Source organism: Cnephaeus nilssonii (assembly GCF_951640355.1).
Source record: "Cnephaeus nilssonii genome assembly, chromosome: 9".
Taxonomy (NCBI): domain Eukaryota; kingdom Metazoa; phylum Chordata; class Mammalia; order Chiroptera; family Vespertilionidae; genus Cnephaeus; species Cnephaeus nilssonii.
In genome coordinates this window covers 30,866,806-30,889,246 of record NC_137080.1, presented here as the reverse complement: position 1 = coordinate 30,889,246, position 22,441 = coordinate 30,866,806, and the positions used below count along the sequence as shown (strand labels likewise).

The window sequence follows — 22,441 nt, the reverse complement described above, 5'->3', positions numbered from 1 at the left end:
TACAACTCCCTTAGGCAAGAACTTACTTTTGTGCTTCCGAGATCACACCTGCTGAGATGCCCCTCCACGTCTAAGCATGAGTCCTTATCAGCTGCACATTTATCACCGAGTGCCTGCGGATTCCTGGCGGTTATTTTACAGGCTCTCGGCGCTGAAGCCTCTCAGAGTTATCCAAAGTGAACTAAGCGTTAGCCTATCTCTATGAGAAAGAGGCTACCTCTCAATGAAGGAAAAAATGACAAGTTTTCGTCGGCCACCTTCAGCACAACACAAGTAGTTTTTCCCCTCAACTTACAATATGTACTCACATTTCCCTGGAAAGCCTTTTAGAGTAACTTTTTGGAGGAGGATAAGCTTCATCGGTACCTAATTAATGCCTGCTTTCTAGAAGCAAGTAAAAAAAAAAAAGTGCGTTTGCAGAATTCTCTTCTGCGTTTTTTATTAAAGTTACAAAAGGCACTCGCTTCAAAGAGAACCCCGCCCCTTCAGCTGGGAGAGCCGCTCTTATTTATATTTGCTTAGAGCCCGCCTCCTGTCTAGAGGTTCCAGCCAATCCTGTCACCTCTAATGCTGTGGGCAGAGTTATCGCGAGACTCCAGCTGCGTCCCGTTACAGTCTGGAACGGTGTGGACTTGCGCAGAAGTGGCTCCTGAAGTCACCGCCGGAGAAAAGGGGCGGGGCAACTCGACGTGCGCGTCCACCTTGACCCCGCGCTCCATCGCGCGTCCAGCAGGTAGGAACTGTGGTTTCAGTCTCCCCCCCGGGAACCCCAACACTGACCAGGATAAAGCGCGCGTGCCCACCTCCGGCGGATGTTGGGTGGGTGGCGACTGCGTGCCCTGGAGGTGCGGGGACACTAGAGGGCCTTGATGCTGAGGCTTTGAGAACCTGCCTAGGTAGGCGCTCAGGTGATGGAGGGTCCCGGGTCAGAGGTCGGGTATGGAAGATAACCCTGGACTGGGACTGCGGCCCCAAAGGAGGGTGGACTCAGTTGTTCTGGTGCCCGGGAAGCTAAAGGGCTAAGAGGGTGCAGCAGCGCGACGCTCCCCGACCCTTCCCCATCGCAGACCCGCGGGCCTCTGGACCGCCCCGGCTTCCGGGAGAGGAGGTGGGTCGTGGGAAAGGGGGCTGTGTTTCTCCCCGGGGGACTTGGGCCTGCAGTGTTTGGTTAGAGCGCCCGCGGAGCTATTGTCGCGCTCCTGGGCCGCGAGGTGGCTGGTTTGCTCGGCCTGCTGCTTGGGAGCGATCGGGCGCTGACCAGCCCTGCTTGGACTCCTCGAACCGCCTTGGAGTCTTTCGGAAGCAAACAGTGGGTATCACCACTCGCCCCAGACGTGCCCCTGGAGGCTGGAACTGGGCAGCTGCCCAGCTTCGTAGTGCGTGAGGTTGTACTGCAGTAAAAGGGGAGGCCGAGGCTTCTAAGTTAGTCTGAAAGTTCTCAGTTACCTTTGGAGCCAGATTAATTACATTCGTATTCAAAACCATCCTTGCACGTTGTGCATTGTGACTCCGTGGTAGTTGCTAGGTTTATGTTGTGTTATGATTGATGGCCACTACCAAATAGGCAATATTAAATAATGACTATTAAGCTTGTGCCTTTTTTCTCAGTGACTTGCCACTGGGCATGAGGCAGAAATCCTAGATGTTTGGTGTTTTCCAACTTGTTTTTAAATTAACTGAGGCTCTAACTGAACAAAATTAAATAATTTTTAATCATTACAGCTATTTTTAATTATTCTGCTGAGTAATAGCCAAAATGAAGAATTCCCCTGAATAGAAATGTCCTGTGATAATCGGTACTGTGACCAAAAAGACTAGTTGGTTTATGTTTCTATGCTAGAACAGTAGTGAGCTGTAGTGGGCTAAGTACGCCTTTGCTGGATAGTCGGTGCTCCTTGGAGTTAGCCAATAAGCTGGCAGTTGAGAATGAAATAATTTATGTTTGAAAGATGCTATTACATATACATTCTCTTTTCGTTCAGCCTAAGAACTGTACTTACACAATTTTTGTTTAAAAATCTTTTATAAAGAGTTCAGGCTAGAAAGATTTTTGGGGAAACAGAAGAAAGATTTTGGTGAAAAAAGCTTTTTATGAAGGCATTTTTTCAAGTTTATGTGAATAACTTATCTTTTAGGGTTCAACAGATAAAAATACTTTCATCCTACTGGAGTTATCAACACAGAAAAAGACTGTGGTAATGTTAGGGATTTTTGAGAACTTTTCAGCCATCAGTAACGATGGGGCTTTGATTATATAAGGCTCACCTTGGACCTATACATACAGCAGATGTATTCTCCTGTACCCTTAATAGCCTAAACCCAGGTCTGCCATACATGTATGGTAATTCAGGATTTGTGCCCTTCAATGAGATTATAATTTGGTTGGGGGGGGAGGATATGAATTTAAGTTTAATTGATATTCATTTGTCTTATTGTCTTATTAAGATTTTATTTTTCTGGCAGTCTTTGTTTTTTATTAAAGCTACAGGTCAGTCAGTTTTGTCTATCTCATTCTGGACCAGAAATAATAAAGAATAGTTTCACTTTACCAGTAGTCTTCTAGAATGTGGTTAAGAGATGTGAGTCCAAAAAGAAATGTGAGTAAGTACTACTAGGCCTATAAAAAAGGGGAGGGCATTCATGGAGTTAGAGATCTTTGTTTCACCTTATTTTGTATATCATTTCCATCCTGGCACTGACTTGGCATTGGAGGTACAATGCTGAATAGGATACTGTTGCTGCCCAGTTTTCATGTAGTTCATAGTCAAACCTTTGAGAACACTGTAGCATTTGGGATCAAGTAGGAGAGGCTCTTAACTCAGCAGGCCTGGTCAGGGAGGGTTTGAGGGGGAAGATTGGGACAGCGACATTCAGAAAAAACATGAAAGAGCATTTCAAGCAACAGGAATTGAAAAATGCAGGACAGTAAAAGTTCAGTTCATATAGAAAATTTCATATAATCATGTTTTATACAAATACTGTTATTTAAGGGGAAGGATTAAGAAGTAGAACCATCAAAAGTAGGATTCATGTGGTATGAAGAAAACCAGGAGATGGATTTGAAATATGATTAGAGATATACCAGTACTTGACATATTAGCTGCCGAATAACATTATGGTTATAAGTAGCTTATTATTCCTGGATAGAGATCCTGTAGGAAAAGAGTCAACCAAAATGTGATTGATTGATTGGTTGATTTTTTTTTTAGTTATAAATGTACTAGAGGCCCGGTGCATGAAACTTGTGCACAGGAGGGGGGGTCCCCTCAGCCCAGCCTGCACCCTCTCCAATTCGGGACATCCCTCTCTCAATCTGGGACCGCTGGCTCCTAACTGTTCACCTGCCTGCCTGCCTGGTCACCCCTAACTGCTGTCCCTGCTGGCCTAGTCACCCCCAACTGCCCCCCCCCTCCAACCTAGTCACCCCCAACTGCCCCCCTCCTCCAGCCTGATCATCCCTAACTGCCCCTCCCACCGGCCTGGTTGCCTATTACTGCCCCCCTGTTGGCCTGGTTGCCCCAACTGCCCCCCTCTGCCAGCCTGGTTGCCCCTAACTGTACCCCCTGCCAGCCTGGTCGCCCCTTACTGCCCTCCCCCCACACCGCTGGCCTGGTTTCCCCTTACGGCCCCCCTGCCAGCTTGGTTACCCTTCACTGCCCCCCCCCCCTGCCGGCCTGGTCATCCCAACTGCCCCCCTGCCGGCCTGGTTGCCCCCAACTGCCCCCCCTGCTGGCCTGGTCGCCCCACACAGCCTGCTGTTCGGTCATCCGTCTGGTTGTTTCAGTCGTGACAGCCCCTGGCTTTTTATATATTAGGATACTCGGTTTGGGTTTAGTTGGCTAGGATAGTACCTGAGCAGTAGGATTTTTTAAAGTTTCCACAGGAGCCCTAACCAGTTTGGCTCAGTGGATAGAGCATCAGCCTGCGGACTGAAGGGTTCCAGGTTCGATTCTGGTCAAGGGCATGTACCTAGGTTGCGGGCACATCCCCAGTAGGGGGTGTGCAGGAGGCATCCAATCAATGATTCTCTCTCATTGATGTTTCTAACCCTCTATCCCTCTCCCTTCCTCTCTGTAAAAATCAATAAAATATATTTTTTAAATAAATAAATAAATAAGTAAATAGATAAAGTTTTCACAGGTGATTCTAATGTGCAGTGGAGTTTGAGACACACTGGTCTGTGGATGTTGATTGTACTAGTATCCTATCTAATAAAAGAGTAATATGCAGATTGATCATCACTGCAACACACAATATAGCTGCCCCCATGTGGTCAAAGATCCTGCCCCCATGTGGACACAAGATGGCCACCACAAGATGGCCAGCAGGAGAGGGCAGTTGGGAGGCACCCGGCCTGCAAGGGAGGGCAGTTGAGAGGGACCAAGCCTGCAAGGGAGGGCAGTTGGAGGCGATCAACCCTGCAGGAGAGGGCATTAGGGGTGACCAGGCCGGCAGAGGAGGGAAGTTGGGGGCAAACAGGCTGGCAGCAGAGTGGTTAGGGGGTGATCAGGCTGGCAGGCAGAAGCGGTTAGGGGCAATCAGGAAGGCAGGCAGGCAAGCAGTTGGGAGCCAGCAGTCCTGGATTGTGAGAGGGATGTCCGACTGCCCGTTTAGGCCCGATCCCACCGGGAGATCCCTCAAGGGGTCCCATATTGGAGAGGGTACAGGCTGGGCTGAGGGACAACCCCCCTCCGTGCATGAATTTCGTGCACCGGGCCTCTAGTTTATTATAAAGTCTTACTTAGATTGCTTCATCTGTTTGCTTGGATAAAAATTTGTCTTTGTTGATTTATTTTCCTGTTGAAAATCCTTTAATGTTTTATTGTTGATTGTGAGCTCATCTTTGCAGTTCAGATTCCTACTTTACTTTCATTGTTTTGGCTTGTACAATTTATATAAGGGGAGGCTCAGAAGCCGTTGCTGGGACTAGTTTCTATTCTGTTCACTGATAATGGGGGAAATTTCTCTATAGGCAGAGTCCATTGTCTTATGATTTTTCTTCTGTACTCAGTAACAATGGATGTCTTTCCACTTTAGGCACTGTTCTCCCAGAGAATAGATACCCGCACCACAGCTATCTTACCTTTGTGAAAGAGAGGGCAGGTAAGGACCTGCCAATTCCCACTCTATTGCTCCATTATTATCTGTGTTTGTAGCCCTGGACCCACTTTGAGGTCTATTACCAGCTCTGTCACCATTGCGCATGGAAGCCCCGTTGGTGATGCCCGATGTGTGGTGCTAATTCATACCACCATTTTGCTTTTGTCTGATTCCCTGTGCATCATCCTTAGGAATTCCTCAGAGTTTCTGGTCAACTGAAATTTTCCTTGATGGTTTTGTTGTTGCTGTTGTTGTAGTTTAAACAGGGCTTTATATTTCTTAATTGTTTCTTTAAAACATATTTCTTATTCTCTCCTAGATTTGGAACAGAGTAATTAGGGATGGGGACTTAGTGGGGAGAGAGGGATGTAGTCTGCATTATGTGCTCCAATTGAAGAAACCAAAACACAATTTATTGTCTGTACTTAATTAAAGATCATGATTTGATTTATACTTCTTTTATACTAGAGGCTCGGTGCATGAATTCATGCACAGGTGAGGTCTGGCCAGCCTGCCCCAATGGGGCCCCATTGGGCTGAGCTGGCATGGGGAGGGGCCCAGATCAGGCTGGTTGGCTGCCGCAGTGTGTATCACAGCCACCAGTCATTCCGGTCATTCTGCCGTTCCAGTTGCTGGGCTTTTATTTATATAGATTCTCTCCTTAAGTATAGCACAGAGTTGAGTACATAATGAGGACTCAGCAAATACCCAATTGAGCTTTCTTCAGAAACTAGAGGCCCAGTGCATGACATTCATGCACTCGGGGGGGGGTCCTTCAGCCCGGCCTGCACCCTCACAGTCTGGGACCCTCGGGGGATTTCCAACCCCTGAGGGGTCCTTAACACTGCTACAGAGGCGGGAGAAGCTCCTGCCACCACCACTGTGCTCACTGGCTCAGGGCTTCTGGCTGAGCGGCACTCCCACTGTGGGAACGCACTGACCACAGGGGGCAGCTCCTGTGTTGACCGTCTGCCCCCTGGTGGTTAGTGCGTATCATAGCTACCAGTCGTTCCACTGTTCGGTCGATTTGCATATTAGGGTTTTATTATATAGGATGGAATTAATTGTTGAAACTTTCTTAAACTTCACGTGAAACCAATTTTTCATTGTTTATACATTTTTTTTTCCAGTTACATGAAATAGGTCGAAATAAGCCCCAACCATCACTATGACTTCATGATTTAACCTCTGTAAGTTTTTCTGTTTCATGTAGAAATTGGCAATTATTTTGGGAAAAGTGTACTTTGAGGTCTACGTCATATAGGCTGCTTTCAGACCAATTTCCCCTTTTGAGATAGCAAAGCTTTCTTTTCCTTTTTTCCATACCCCCTTTTTTTTAAACCAGAAGGGTTATGTTTTTTTTCCTGTTTCAATCTTTTTTTTTTTCTTTTTTTAATATATTTTATTGATTTTTTACAGAGAGGAATGGAGAAGGAGAGGGATAGAGAGTTAGTAACATCAATGAGAGAGAAACATCGATTCAGCTGCCTCCTGCACACTCCCTACTGGGGATGTGCCCACAACCAAGGTACATGCCCTTGACCAGAATCAAACCTAGGACCCTTCAGTCCGCAGGTCGACGCTCTATCCACTGAGCCAAACCGGCCAGGGCTGTTTCAATCTTTTTTAAAAATTTAATTTATTGGAGTGACATTGGTTAGTAAAATTATATAGGTTTCAGTGCTACAGTACATCATCTGTATATTGTATTGCGAGTTTACCCCTCCACATCAAGTTTTCCATTACCATTTATCGCCTCTTTACCCTTTTCTATTTCCCGCAGTCCCCCACTTCCTTCCCTCTGGCAATCACCATACTGTTGTCTGTGTCCAGGAGTTTTGTTTTTTTTCTTTGCTTAATTTCTTCACCCTTCTCAACCTGTCCCCAATCCCCTCCCCTCTGACAGGTATCAGTCTGTTCTCTGTATGTGAACCTAGTGAAGTTTATTTTCTTCACTAGGTTCCACAAATAAGTGAAATCATTTGGTACATGTCTTTCTCTGACTGGCTTATTTCACTGAGCATAATACTCTCCAAGTACATCCATGCTGTTGCAAAAGGTAGTATTTCCTTGTTTTTTACTGCTGAGTAGTAAGTAGTCCATTGTGTGAATGTACCACAGCTTTTTTACCCATTCATCTACATAGAGCTCAAATACCCGTACGTTATTTTGTTCTCTTGTTTTGTCTGCTTCGTTTCCCCTGGTTGCCATTATCACCTTATTCCTTGCCCAGCTATCCCTCTTAACCTTTTTATCTGCTAATCCATAAAAAGAAATGTATTTCTATATTTTTATCTTTCTCTTTTGAAAGGTCTATTTTGGGGATTTTTAAGGCTATGTAAGGATCAAGTGAGGTTTTGTTAACCCTTTGTGATTATAAAACAAATTTGAAATTCTGTAATGATGATATGAGTGTACATGTTACTAAAATTCTTTAAATATGCATTTCCAGGATATTTGAGAGATATACTTTAAATGTATTTTTAGAATTTATTTTATTTTTTTCAACAAATTATTATTAAATTTATCCATTAATAACTGGTAAAACCATCAGAATTTGTATATTGCATGAGATTATGGTCAGTGTGTTCCTTAGCTGTGTTTGACTTCTTAAAAAAATTATCCACTGCTTTTTGTATTTCTCTGAAGATTTCATGTTGTATATGTGGACTACTAGTTTATGCTGAATTTCTCATCTGGGAGCCCTTTAACTCTGAAATTCTCTCTCAGAATGCCTACTGTTGCATTTGTCTTCTAGGATTCACATTTACCCATAAAAAAAAAAGTGAAAATGAGCAACCGACGGAAACGCGCTCCTCCAGTGAAAGTAGATGAAGAAAAGCAACAGCAGCTTCGATGGAATATGCATGAGGACAGAAGGAATGAACCTGTCACCTTAACTGATGATGAGCATCCCTACCCAGCTTCAGAGTCCTCTTCTGCTCAGTGCATCATCCTAGATGATAGCCTAAAGGAAGAAGTGGCTCACAGAGATAAAAAGAGATGTTCAGAGTCAGTGTGCATCTCAGAATCAATCGATAAAGAAGAGACTGGTGACAGTTTTTCCCCTTTGTCAGTAAAGCTGAATATTGTGATTTCTCCCTGTCGCTTTGATAATTCTTGGAAAGCACTTCTAGGAGAATTCACTCTTCAGCTTCTTCCAGAACAGAGTTTAATTGAAAATTTTTCTGAAAGGAGTTTTACACTGATGAGTTCAGAGTCAAGCAGTCAGTTCCTGATCTATGTTCATTCAGAATGCATAGATGTGGAGAAACAAGAAAAAGGACTCAACAAGCCAAGCAGTGTTTGTGACAAGGGTACCCGAGTGGAATCATCCTTCAGTGGTGAAATGTTAGAGGATTTGGGGTGGCTACAAAAGAAGAGAAGAATAAAACTTTACCACAAACCAGATGGAAATCACATTATTAAGGTACTCAATTTCTGTGGTGTCTTTTAGTAAGATTCTTCTGCATTGAGGCAGTCCTTTTTGAAGTTATCTTACTAGGAAGGTCTGTTAAGCCAGCAATAAACCTTTCATTGAGTTTCAAACTACACTTTATTTCGGGCTTTCACAATAACTGTAATACACACACACACACACACACACACACACACACACACACACACACATTAGAGACCGGATGCACTAAGATTCGTGCAAGAATGGGCCTTTCTTCCCCTGGCTGCTGGCACCGCTTTCGCTCTGGCCGGAGCTGCCTTTCCGCCTTCCCACGCTGCCCAAGAGTCCTAGGATGGTGCAGAACACCTGCATCATTGTCATGGTGACGACACAAGTGTCCTGACCCACCTCCAGCCACTTGGAGCCTGCATATGCAAATTAACCTGCCATCTTTGTTGAGCTAATTTGCATACTCACTCCTGATTGGCTGGTGAGCGTCATGAAGGTACAGTTAATTAGCATGTTACTCTTTTATTAGGTATTAGGTAGATATTAAATAAATAAATAAATAAATAAATAAATAAATAAATAAAATGGCTGGTTATTTTCAGGCTGAATATTTTCAAGGAGATCTTCCCGATTTCTCCTTTGTAGCTCTACTCTTAATGACTTGTTTTGGTCCTCATTATTTCTTTCTCTTCCTACAGCAATCCTTTAACCATTTCTCTGCTTGCCTTTTCAAGTCTTTGATCTACTTTGCCTCTGGAATAGTATAATTTGAAATGCAAGTGGGATTCTGTTCTTTACTGCCTACTGAATTAAGTATAATCTGGCATATAAGTCCTTCCTTTGATAGACCCTTGTTTACTCCAGCTTTATCCTTTATCACTCTGCTTTTCATTTTGTCCCAGAAATTCTATATTGATTTATTTCCTGCACATTTCCTGCCATCTTTCCACATCTTTGCTTTTACTTTTAACAGTTCCCTCTACCTGGGTTGTCCCTTCCTCTTCTTTGGTAATTCTTGGTCATTCTTTAATATTTAGCTCAGAGTTTGCTTCATATAGGGAGATCTTTTCTTAAACTCCATGGATGGTGTTAACGTGCCTTCCCCATCACACCTGATGCCTATGCTTAATTTTGCCTCTGTCACTTGCAGCGTACTTACATTTTAGACCTTTCTTCCTCACTAGACAATAAAGTCTTTTATCTTTGCAGCCTGGTAAAATGCCTGATACTGAAGAGATTTTCAGTAAATAAATGAATAAATTTATTATTTATTTCAGGCTCTGCTACTCACTAACCATGTCACTATGTGAATCATTTAAATGTTCTAATTGCAGCCTTTATCTGTGTGAAATATAAACATTACCCATTCTTTTTTAAAAAAATAGATTTTTATTGATCTTTAGAGAGAGAGGGAGAGGGATAGAGAGAGAGAACATTGATGTATAAGAGAAACATCATTCAGCTGCCTTGTGCATGTCCTCTACTGGGGATCGAGCTCACAAGCCAGGCCTGTATCTTGACTGGGAATCGAACTAGGGACCCCTTGGTTGATGAGTCAATGCTCAACCACACACCAGCGTGCATTAATACCCATTCTTTTTACTTCATACAGTTGGATTGAGTATCAGGTGAGATAATGTAAGTAAATATACTTTGTAAACTTTGAAGCAGGTCAACATGCCTTCATGCTAAAACTTGAAAAGAAAAGAAGTTCTAATGTGTTGAATTTATCTTTGTTCAGTTGAAAACTGTGTCTTATGTATTTCTCACATTAAAAAGCAGTTACGTTGTAGCCCTGTTTGTAGTTTCAGAATTGACAGTAGGAAAGGAGAAGTGTTAAACTATAATTATTCCCTAGACAATGAAATTATGCAACCAAGCATTCTCTCTCTTTGTTGATTGTGAGTGCCAAAATTGTGGCTTAGTAATAACAAGTAAGAATTTATGGATTTGTATTTGTGTTCTGTCCACCTCTCTTACAATCTAAGTTTTGATCTATTCTGTGTTCCCTGACCTTGGTATTTATAACTATTTAAGCATTTATTGCTGCTATAGTAAGCAATCTAAGTGAACACAAGCAGAGTAAAAATGTTAATGAAATGTAATCTTGGCCACCCATTCCTGTATAATGTTGGGTTGGATTCTTGTTCTTTAGTGAAAGAACATGAGAATCTCAGTGATTAGGGAATTTGGTCCAGGATAATAGAGGGAAGTGAAGGAAGCTGCACTTACCAGTATCTACCGTTAGGAAGTTTTAAAATTATATCATCTAGGCCAGTGGTTGGCAAACTCATTAGTCAACAGAGCCAAATATCAACAGTACAACGATTGAAATTTCTTTTGAAAGCCAAATTTTTTAAACTTAAACTTCTAACGCCACTTCAAAATAGACTCGCCCAGGCTGTGGTATTTTATGGAAGAGCCACACTCAAGGGGCTAAAGAGCCGCATGTGGCTCGCAAGCCACAGTTTGCCAACCACGGATCTAGGCCATCTCATATAGGCTTCTCTCCATTCTGCAAATAACATTTAGGTCAAAACAAATTATTTTGCTATTTATTTAGCTCCTAAATACCAGTGCCATTATTCAAATTCAAATATTTTCGACTGTAAAGCTTCCTACTGCATTGCTTCACCAGAATCAACATCTAAAAAAAAATCAGATTCAGTTTTCCTATACATTTAAATGTTTGAGCTATTAACAGGGACTCCCAAATCTAACTCCTGGCATGTGTGTCAGCATCTTCTGGGAGAATCTGCACCTTAGCCAACTTCACTGATTACTCTGCTGCTCATCAAGGTTGGAAATCATTGACTTGCTAGGTAGAGTTGGTGTTCTCATCACATCTTCCCAGGTTTGGTTCAAGTTAGGGAAATATTTTTTCCTAGCAACTTGAAGGATGCACCACACATAGTAGGCATTGCATTTGTAGAATGAATTTGTTACTGAAAGTGAAAATAGATGAGGGAAATTTGGTGTTTGTGAGACAAATACTATAAAAATGGTGATAGTAAAAAAATGTTTTTTTAATATCTTCATAAAGAGTGACATAGTACAATTTAAAATATTTCTATGTTGATTCTTCGTAGGTTGGAATTTATCTTTTGGAAGACGGCCTAGCAAAACTAGACTTTTTGAGTGATGCAAATTCAAGAATGAAAAAGTTCAATCAACTCATGAAGAAAGTGATGGAAAAGTTATACAATTTTATTATTCCAGGTAATTTTTTTTTGTTTCTAATAAATATTTATTGTTCAGATTATTACAGTATTTCCTCTCTTTTCCCCCCATAGCTCCCCTCCACCCGGTTCCCACCCCACCCTCTGCCCTTACCCCCGCCTCACTGTCCTCATCCATAGGTGTATGATTTTTGTTCAGTCTCTTCCCCCACCCCCCACACCCCTTCCCCCCCGAGAATTGTCAGTCCACTCCCTTTCTATGCCCCTGATTCTATTATATTCACCAGTTTATTCTGTTCATCAGATTTTTTATTTACTTGATTTTTAGATTCACTTGTTGATAGATATGTATTTGTTGTTCATAATTTTTATCTTTACCTTTTTCTTCTTCCTCTTCTTAAAGAATACCTTTCAACATTTTATATAATACTGGTTTGGTAGTGATGAACTCCTTTAGCTCTTTCTTATCTTTGAAGCTCTTTATCTGCCCTTCAATTCTGAATGATAACTTTCCTGGGTAGAGTAATCTTGGTTGTAGGTTCTTGCTATTCATCACTTTGAATATTTCTTGCCACTCCCGTCTGGCCTACATAGTTTCTGTTGAGAAATCAGCTGACAATCGTATGGGTGCTCCCTTGTGGGTAACTAACTGTTTTTCTCTTGCTGCTTTTAATATTCTTTCTTTGTCTTTTGCTCTTGGCATTTTAATTATGACGTGTCTTGGTGTGGTCCTCTTTGGATTCCTTTTGTTTGGGGTTCTCTGTGCTTCCTGGACTTGTAAGTCTATTTCTTTCACCAGGTGGGAGAAGTTTTATGTCATTATTTCTTAAATAGGTTTTCAGTATTTTGCTCTCTCTCTTCTTCTGTCATCCCCATAATTCTGATGTTGGTACACTTGAAGTTGTCCCAGAGGCTCCTTACACTATCTTCATATTTTTGGATTCTTTTTTCTTTTCCGGTTGGGTGTTTTTTGCTTCTTTGTATTTCAAATCTTTGACTTGATTCTTGCGATCCTCTTGTCTGCTGTTGAATCTCTGTATATTATTTTTTATTTCAGTCAGTGTATGTTTAATTTCTAGTTGGTCCTTTTTCATATCCTTGAGGGTCTCGCTAAATTTATTGGCCTTTTCTAGAAAATTCTTGAAAAACCTTATAACCGTGGTTTTGAACTCTATATCCAGTCATTTGCTTTCCTCCATTTCTTTCATTTGTGACCTGTTTCTTTGTCTCTGCATTTTGGCTGCTTCCCTGAATTGATAGAGTGGCTTTGTGTGCTACGTGTCCTAGAGAGCCCAGTGGCTCAGCCTCCCCAGTTACCTGAGGTGGACACTCTTGGTGCATCCCTTTGTGGGCTGTGTGCACAGTTTTGTTGTAGTTAAGCCTTGATTGTTGTTGGTATCACTGGGAGGAATTGACCTCCAGGCCAATTGGCTGTGAGGATCAGCTGTGTCTACGCTGGGAGAACTTCTGTGCTGGAGACACCCTTATGAGACAAGACTTGTAAAAGCCTCTGTGTTCAGCTTGGATGGGGCGGAGTCTCAGGGTGGAGCAGACAGCCTTGGCTTCCCATCAGCCCTTCCCTAAGAGGCCCCGGGTCTCAGTGTCTCACGGTAATCGCTGCAAGCACTTCTGAGAGAAAGCCGCCCTCGAATTTTGCCCGCTGCCAGACAGTCCAGTTTCTCCCCGAATGAGTCTGGGTCCCCAGAGTCTCGCCCAGAACTGGAGTTCAGCGCAGTCGGGAGCTTTTGTCTCCCTCCCGCTTGAGAAAGCCAGCCGCGTACTCAGTTGCCAGTCCTCTCCACGCACGCGTCTCTGTACCTCTGCCTTCTGCAGCTCCTCTGAGTCTCAGTGTGCTTTCCTCTTTCCTTCTAGTTATAGAATTTCCACTCAGCCAGCCTTCCTTTTGTTCTCGATGATGTCCGTTTTGTCTTTTAGTTGTAGTTTTGAAATTGTTGTGCAAGGCAGCAGTTTAGGTGTTTACCTATGCCGCCATCTTGGTTTTCCTTTATTCCAGGTAATTTTTAAAGTTAGCTTAAAAATTGCTGTTACTTAAGAGTTGTGGTTGCCCCCACATACACTCCTATACATAACAACCAGAAAACTCAGCTAATAAAACCATAATAAAAATTAAACAACCTTCATAAAATCTCTATATGACAAAATTATATTTTTGTAATTTTACTAATATAATTTGTGTCCTTATTTGCTTTTTACTCTGCTTAGCTTATAGTCAATTTTTTTCATGTTATAATAGGCACAAATTTTCCACATGGCAGTGTGTCCAAAAATTAATCTGATATTCTTACAAATTTGTATTTTTGACTTATATACTTACCTCCTAATTGGCTACAGGTGCTTACCAAATGCCTTTTTTTAACGTAAGATATACAGTGGGAACTCTTGCCATATTAGTCATAGAGACATTATGTCTCATGTGGCTATTTTTATATGAATATATAAAAGTGAAATAAATTATCCTTTTATAAACTGCAAAAGATATTTACATTCTGTTCCTCAAATGTTTATTAAATATCTACAATGGGCAAAGCATGTGCCAGCTCTAAGGAGCTATAAAAACAAAAGGCAGGCTTTGCCCTCAAAGAACATTACAGTTCAGTGTAGAAGGGACAAATACACATAGATGGTTGCACAACCAGACAGAATGCAATGAATTGCTATATCCAGCGTATAAGGATATCGCATGAACACAGAGGAAAACATCATTCTAATCATGGGAGAAAAAAACATGCCATGGTAAAAGTAGCAGCTGAACTATCTTGAAGGATGGTTGGGTAGATTTTTGATTCATGAAGAATTAAGAGTAGATCCTTCCAGTGACAAAACACGCTGATTAAATCCTCAGAGTTGAGAGAGTGCATGGTATGTTTTTGAAATAAGAATTGCTTGTAACTATAAAAGGTAAATCGGGTTGTTTTGAGCACCTTGTTATTGGATATACAGATGTGTTGGAAGAAGATGAGGAAGATTCAGAGAGTGAGCCAGAGGGACAGGACATTGATGAGCTTTATCACTTTGTGAAGCAAACACATCAACAAGAAACACAGTCCATTCAAGTGGATGTCCAGCATCCTGCATTGACTCCTGTATTGAGACCTTACCAAAGAGAGGCTGTCAATTGGATGCTACAACAAGAGCATTTCAGAAGTGCTCCCATTAGTGGCAAGTATAAGATACTTCCAGAAAGGCAAATTGCTAAGAGGGATTATAAGAGAGATAGTGTGTGTGTGTGTGTGTGTGGGGGGGGGGGGGGGGTAAATGTTAAATAAGTCACATTGAAAAGATAGGATAGAATGGGTGTTACTATGAACAAAATTATTTTTTAAGAAATGCCTCAAAATTGAAGTTAGGGAAATTCATTCGTGGGTAGTAGTTGATTATATGTATTAGTTTTCTTTTCCTGTCAATCCTTTGTTATTGCTGTACTTTGTTTTTCTGTCTTATCACTTGCTTATATGAAAAATAGTTGTGCCCAAAGCAAAGGAAGCTAAAGAATAATATCTGAAGAAAAGAGTAAAAGAAATCCTAGCATTTTTCCCATGTGTATGTGGCTTACCAAGTTACCCTGTTTGTTAACTTATTTTTAATGTCATTATATGGCAGAAAAGAAAACAAACAAAACTTGTTTTTATGGTTATATTTTTCTTTAGAAAATGCCCTGCACTTCTTATGGCGAGAGATTGTTACATCTGAGGGTTTGAAACTCTACTACAACCCATATACAGGCTGGTATGGCAAAACTTTATTTATGTGTTTGATATTGAAAATAAATATTATGAAACCTATATGAGTTTGGTAATATATATCTTGAGCCTTGGCAGTACCTCAAGAAGGAATACTGAGTTAAAGTCTCATTAGTCATTTTTATAGATAGGATAGACATAGAATTAATAGCACTTGTCACTTTTCAGTAAATGAATGTTTTATAAGAGATTTAAGATGCTTAGTCATTGATATTTAAAGAGATTATAATTCTAAGACAATATCTCATCTTATTATGTGTCAGTATTTATATTTTTCAGTCTATTATAAAAATTACAGGAATCCTTAAATATGATTAGTGAGTCAGTAGTTACTGCCCTCCTTATTTTTTTATTCCCAAATTCATAAAGGTCTCAGAAAGAAGGCAGACGCGCTTCCTTTTATTTTAGAAGAGAAGAAATGATGGCTGTTTACCAAGACTACTCTTGTTTCTGCAATCTTAGTTGTCAGCTCAGGCAGTTTTTGATTATCACAGTTCTTATATTCTAGAAATAGGGATTTGAATTATTTCACCCTAAAATGTAGTTTTAAAAGTTAGACTTTATGCATTTCTTCTAGTTCTCTTTAGGAACAGTATAATTTTAATTGTATTCCTATGATGTGTTTTTCTTGTTTCTTTTCTGTTAGCATCATCCGTGAGTACCCAAGTGCTGGGCCACAGTTGTTTGGTGGAATCTTAGCAGATGAGATGGGTCTCGGAAAGACAGTGGAGGTTTTGGCTCTGATTCTGACACACATTCGACAGGATGTCAAACAAGATGCTCTGACTCTTCCTGAGGTAAGAATACTGTAGGGCTTGGAAAGCAGGGGACATATGTTCTCATAAATCATCATAGGTCAAACATTTGCGTGGCACTTCAGTCAACCCTTGCAATTTTTGCTGCAGCTGATGACTTATATTAGCTATTAGTTACCTTCAAGTGGGCACAGAGAATGGGATGTTTGTGCCCTGGCAGGGTTGTCTTAAGTGATGTTGGCCAAGTAGGAAGGTGCAGGGCGTGGTGGGGGGGGGCGGTTGGGGGGCGGAGAGGCAGTGATATTCTCGCACCGAACTTCCTTTTAGTTGGCAGAGAAACACCCTTAGGAAAATACATTACTTCCTCAAATGTTTTGTCACTATTATAAGTCTCCATAGTACCACTAAATATTTTTGAGAACTATTTTTTAATATTGCACAAATATCAGTTATGTAAATAAAAAACGTAATAATTAGAACTTTGTTATAGGATACATAGCTTATTAATTAGAGTGCTAGATGAAATAAATTGGAAGTCTTTGTTCCAAAATATATAATTGTGTATCAAAATGTAAATTTTAGAGTTTTAAAACTATTCCACTGAGGAAATAGAGTTCATATTTTTCCATAATGAAATCTAAAATTAAATTTGCTGAAATGAACCCACTAATTAAGGATATAACTGTAATTAGCTGTAAGACCCACCACCATGCTCACAAACTTAGTGATAGTATGATCTTTTGATAGGGTCAGGTTTGCAATGTTAGGCTTTCAGATTTGAGGAGGCAGTAGAAAATATCTATTTCCGTTGTAGAAAAATAAATTGGAGTATGCAGTTCTAAGTATCCGTAATTTCTTTTTGGCATTTTCTTCTCATTAGATATTTTAATTCTAAGTTATTTTTAGTATTGTTATAAATTAAGTGGGTTAATTCTGTGTTTAAACAAGCCTTAAAAAGTTCATTGCAGCCCTAGCCGGTTTGGCTCAGTGGATAGAATGTTGGCCTGTAGACTGAAGGGTTCTGGGTTCAATTCTGGTTGAGGGCACATGTCTGGGTTGTGGACTTGGTCCCTGGTAGGGGGCCTGCAGGAGGCAACCAATCAATGATTCTCTCTCATCATTGATGTTTCTATCTCTCTTTCCCTCTCCCTTCCTCTCTGAAATCAATAAAAATATAATTTAAAAAAGTTAATTGCAGAAGTCCCACACTTAACATTTAGATAATTTAAGATAATATATAATTTGTACAGTTTGTAAAAGTACAAATTATATATTATCTTAAAAAATAAGGTTTTTTTACAGCTAGCTGTAAGCCCTGAAACAAAAAAATAAGGTTTGTAGGTATGAATAGCATATTTAGCTTTTTTATAACTTTTTACAACTCTTTTGCATTTCCTTAATAGAAGGAAGGTTAATTTTAATAAGCAACTCAGAATACTGAAAACAAAACCCTATGTGACTACTGAATGTTGTTTATATCAGGGAAAAGTGGTCAATTATTTCATTCCATCACATTCTGGAGGACAAGTAAAAACCACAGAAACTCAGATTATGGAAATTGAACCCAAAGAAAAAGTTCAGTGCCCCCGTAAGTATGAAATCTCTCAAAGAAAATACCTTTTTACAGTTTTCTGTTGTAGCTCTTATAATCCTCATATAGAGATATCTTGTTATTGTTATGAATAATTATGTTTATAGTTGTTTATACTATGAATAAGTAGGTTTAATTATAAGTCAAAGTGTCTTAACAAAATAATTTTTTTTAACTTGGTCCAAGTAGTTCTTGCTCAATATTATATTTAAAGTTATTTAGCTTACAATTTAAACCAGGCTTTGTTTATTCTCAACCTTAGCTACCTCAATTTCTGCTAACAAATGAATGTTTCCCTTACTCATAATAGCATATACATAGATAATTGTGAGAGGGTCTTTAAAATAATTTTAAGTGATACTTGCTTTGTAAGAATAATAAATTCATGAATAATTCTTTCTTAAATTATTTCCATTACAGTAATTATTAATGTGTTGAGGTAAATTTTTATTACATAGTCTTCAAAATGACAACATACCTTCAATAAATCTTTGCTTTATTTTATTAACTTGATCCTCAATGCACATTAAAATGAACTGACTTTTATTTTCTTTTAATTTTAATTATTTTGACTGAGTTAACATATCCTTTTACATTTAGCTACACGTGTGATGATCCTGACAGCTGTAAAAGAAATGAATGGAAAAAAGGGAGTTTCCATCCTTTCCATCTATAAGTATGTCAGTTCTATATATAGATATGATGTTCATCGTAACAAGAGTCTTCTGAAACGGATGCTGAAATGTTTAATTTTCGAAGGTCTTGTGAAACAGATCAAAGGCCATGGTTTTTCTGGGACTTTTACATTGGGGAAGAATTACAAGGAAGAGGATATATATGATAAAACCAAAAAGCAGGTAACAGAGCACTTACTAAGTAGCTGTATATGATGCCTTACAGAATGAGCTGATGGATCCCACCTTGACACTGAAACTTTTATCATCTGAAGATAAATAACAGACTGGTTAGGAACATCACTTATGGCTGTGACTTACATTTTCTACTTCCTGAATATAAGTTCCATTAAAGTAGAAACTTTATTTTGGTTACCATTAAACCTTGCTTGGCCTATAAGCAAGTACTCAAATATTTATTGCATGAATTATAAAATTAGTTGGTTAAGCATATAATAAAGTTTAACTTCTCTATTTTTACACTGTTGTCAGCAATTTAAAAGTTTGTTCCATATATTAAAAATGTTAACGATACTTCATATTTGCATAGCTCTTTATATACATTTTGAATCTTTTATATAAAGTCTTTCTTTTCCCATGGTCATCATCTTATAAAATGTTTGCATTTTGTTATAAAACTTCTTCTTTGGGGCTATTAATTTCAATTTGTTTTTAAGAAAATAGTTACGAATTTGTAAACATAAATCAAGGAAAGACTAATGACAGCAAGTCCAAGTGTGGAGCTCCCAGCTTGGCTACTGTGAAAAACGCAGATAAATAAGTTCATTTCCTCGAGTAGGGAGTCTCCAACAGTTTTTCCCCAGCCAGGGTAGAAGACAACAATGAACTCCTGGCTTTTACTAATTCTTCTGTCACCAAAACAAGAACATCTCCTTCGATTGATACCATTCATTCCGTGTTAAGTGTCCCAACTCCTCTGTTCAACATTGGCTCTGACCTCCCTTCTAGGAAGCTGTTGCTGGCACCTGCCTTCTCATCACAGCCCCTCTTCATAGCTCCAGAATCATCCTCTGAAGCCCTCTTACACATTCCTATAGCATTATCGTCTTATTGTTTACTGTTCTCTCTTTCCAACATACCCCTTTGAAAGCAGAGGCTAAATATTCCTCAAATTATATCCCCAACATCAAACAAAATTGACATTCAATAAATAATTGCAGGAGGGAACACAAATAGAAAGGAGAAAGAAAGAAGGGCGTCGTTTGCTAATTACAGTAACTAGTAAGTTAACTTTTCACTTTTTTAAAATGCTATATTTTAGTACTTGGAATTTTTATAATTGCCCTCATTTATATATTTATGTATTATAAACGACTAGTCTTTTATTGATTTAGGCAGACTATAAATTACAAGAGGTTAATACCTAAGTGTGAGTAGCTCCCTTTATCTTTCTAATTTTTATTTTCTCCATATCTTACTTACACAGTACGGCTTTTCTTTTAGACCTGCAGACTATGGGGAGGCTTCTTAGAAAGGGCAAATTGAAAGCCACTGACCAGGAGTGATTCTCCTCAGGAAAAAGAGTAGCAGGATATTTATGTAAAGCCCATCAACATAGTTGGCAATTTAATTTCAGAAATGTAGCTTGTTGAAATAAATTAATTAATGTTTTTCATAGGCAGTATGGAGTCCGAGGAAAATTCAGAAAGAATCCAGAAAGTCATTGAGCAAGGACACAGATTCTGAGTACTTGCCATCAAACACCTCTGATGATGATGATAATCCTTACTATTATTACTATAAGCCCAGGAGAAATCGTAGTAAAATGAGGAAAAAGCCTGTTCCATCCGCAAAAAAGGAACAAAGTCAACCTGACATCGATCTCAGTTCACAAAATCATGATCCAGCGACCAGTGACTCTGGAATCACTGATGTTACCACATCCACAAGTACCTGTGTCTTTGAAGTCCAGCAAGAACATGCAGCAGAGACCCAAGCTGAATCTCTAAACTCTGCTGGTGGTGATGTGCCACATTCTAATATTATGAGTCCCTATAATTCATCCGATTATCGCTTTGAGTGCATATGTGGAGAACTTGACCATATTGACCGTAAGCCTCGTGTTCAGTGCCTGAAATGCCATCTGTGGCAACATGCAAAATGTGTGAATTATGAAGAGAAGAATCTGAAGATTAAGCCTTTCTATTGCCCCCACTGCCTTGTTGCAATGGAGCCAGTATCAACTAGAGCAACTCTGATCATCTCACCCAGTTCCATATGTCATCAGTGGGTGGATGAAATCAATAGGCATGTGAGATCATCATCTCTTCGAGTCTTGGTAAGGCAATTTGGGCTCCTTAAAGGGATAGAAAAGTATAAATTTTGCTTCTTTATGATAGTTTTTATAATCTTTGTCACTTTGTTGTTTATCCAAAAAATAACGTAATGAGAATATTAAATCAGAACTTGAAGAGGAAATTGAGATAATTAAATCGAATAGTAGACTATTTTTTTCTCACATTCCAAGTTAAGAAGTTAAAGAATTTGAGTAGAAAGATATGAAAGCTTTTGAACAAATTCTTTATCATGTAAATGAAAGTCTTTTTATAAGCATTTATACTCAGAGAAGAATGCAATTCAAAAACAGCATTGCATGATAGTAGCTACTTCATAGCTCCAGAATCATCCTCTGAAGCCTCAGTTACCTTATCATAAAGTAGGAATTTACTCATTTAACAAATATTTATCAAGCACCTATTTTATGCCAGGAATTGTGTTAAGTTCTGAAAATAGTATCTCCTCACAGACTTACTGGGAAGATTATTTGATAAAGTGCTGGCATGTAGTGTGTGGACATTCAGTGTTATTGTTTACTAATGTTAATGTTCTTTTTCACTTAGTTCTTCTTTCCATTCAAATGTTATTGTATGTTTTCTGTATTTCAGCCACTTTCATAGGCATGGAGAGAGAATACAGTAATAAGCAAAATGCCATCTTAGCAATTGAACAGCTCTGTTCTGTGGAGTAAACAGACCTTAGTTTGAATCTTGGCTCTACCAGTTTATTTTTTCGTTAATCCTCACCCGAGGATATTTTTTCCATTGGTTTTTTATATATACTTTTTATTTTATTTATTTATTTATTTTAATTTTCTTTATTGATTAAGGTATTACATGTGTCCTTACCCCCCCATTGCCCCCCACTCCCCACCCCCGCTCATGCCCTCACCCCCCTAGTGTCTGTGTCCTTTGGTTATGCTTATATGCATGCATACAAGTCCTTTGGTTGATCTCTTCCCCCTTACCACCACCCTCCCATGCCTTTCCTCTGAGATTTGATTTTTAGACAGAGTGGAACAGAGCGGGAGAGACAGAGAGAAACATCAGTGTGAGAGAGACACATCGATTGATTGCCTCCCACATGTGTCCCAACTAGAATGGGCATTGAGCTTGCAACCGAGGTTTGTGCCCTTGACTGGAATGAACCCAAGACCCTTCAGTTTAGAGAAGCCCAACGCTCTAACCACTAAGCAACCCACCTAGGGCTTGGCTCTACCAGTTTTGAGCAAGTTACTTCATGTTTCTTACATGTGAGATAGGAATGATAACAGCCTCTAACAGGATTGTTGTTGAAAGTAGATAAAGCTTAGCACAGTGTCTGAAATATAAAAGCTCTCAGTAAATAATCCTTACTTTTCTAGCTTTTTATATCATTGTGCTTTTTTGCACATGCTGTTGATTCCATCTGCCTACCTACCTATATGTCATGTCCTTTTCTCCTTTCCTTCCCCTTGAGAACTAAATGTTCTTCAAAATCCACCTAAAATTTTAACTCCTCTCTGAATTGACCTTTTCAGCCGTGGTGTTGGTCCTTCCACTGTGATGCTATTACATTTACTTCTGGTACAGTCCTTTCACATTGCTCCTATTATTAGTCTTCCACACTAAAATGTGTCTTTCTCTCGACAGGTATGGAATGTATCTCAAAGCATGTTCGGTGCTAAACATGGAG

General features: G+C 39.7%; 1 protein-coding gene across 8 annotated transcripts in view; it reads left to right on the top strand.

Moving 5' to 3' along the window:
* Positions 1-659: 659 nt before the first annotated feature.
* SHPRH (SNF2 histone linker PHD RING helicase) overlaps positions 660-22,441 on the top strand; it is a 71,900-nt gene continuing 50,118 nt past the window's right edge. For 2 of the 8 annotated variants that reach the window (XR_013813929.1, XM_079779954.1), the window contains exons 1-10: positions 660-733; positions 5,038-5,103; positions 7,859-8,530; positions 11,599-11,728; positions 14,650-14,868; positions 15,357-15,435; positions 16,096-16,246; positions 17,687-17,792; positions 18,396-18,652; positions 20,109-20,768. Coding sequence is in view for 7 of the 8 variants with exons in the window: in XM_079779954.1 (XP_079636080.1) it covers positions 7,892-8,530; positions 11,599-11,728; positions 14,650-14,868; positions 15,357-15,435; positions 16,096-16,246; positions 17,687-17,792; positions 18,396-18,652; positions 20,109-20,768 (2,241 nt within the window). In the remaining variant the exon portion in view is untranslated. Of the gene's footprint in view, positions 734-763; positions 897-936; positions 1,109-5,037; positions 5,104-6,230; positions 6,291-7,858; positions 8,531-11,598; positions 11,729-14,649; positions 14,869-15,356; positions 15,436-16,095; positions 16,247-17,686; positions 17,793-18,395; positions 18,653-20,108; positions 20,769-22,441 lie in introns of those variants that run through there. The other 6 variants (XM_079779956.1, XM_079779955.1, XM_079779957.1 and 3 more) reach the window with 6 other exon arrangements.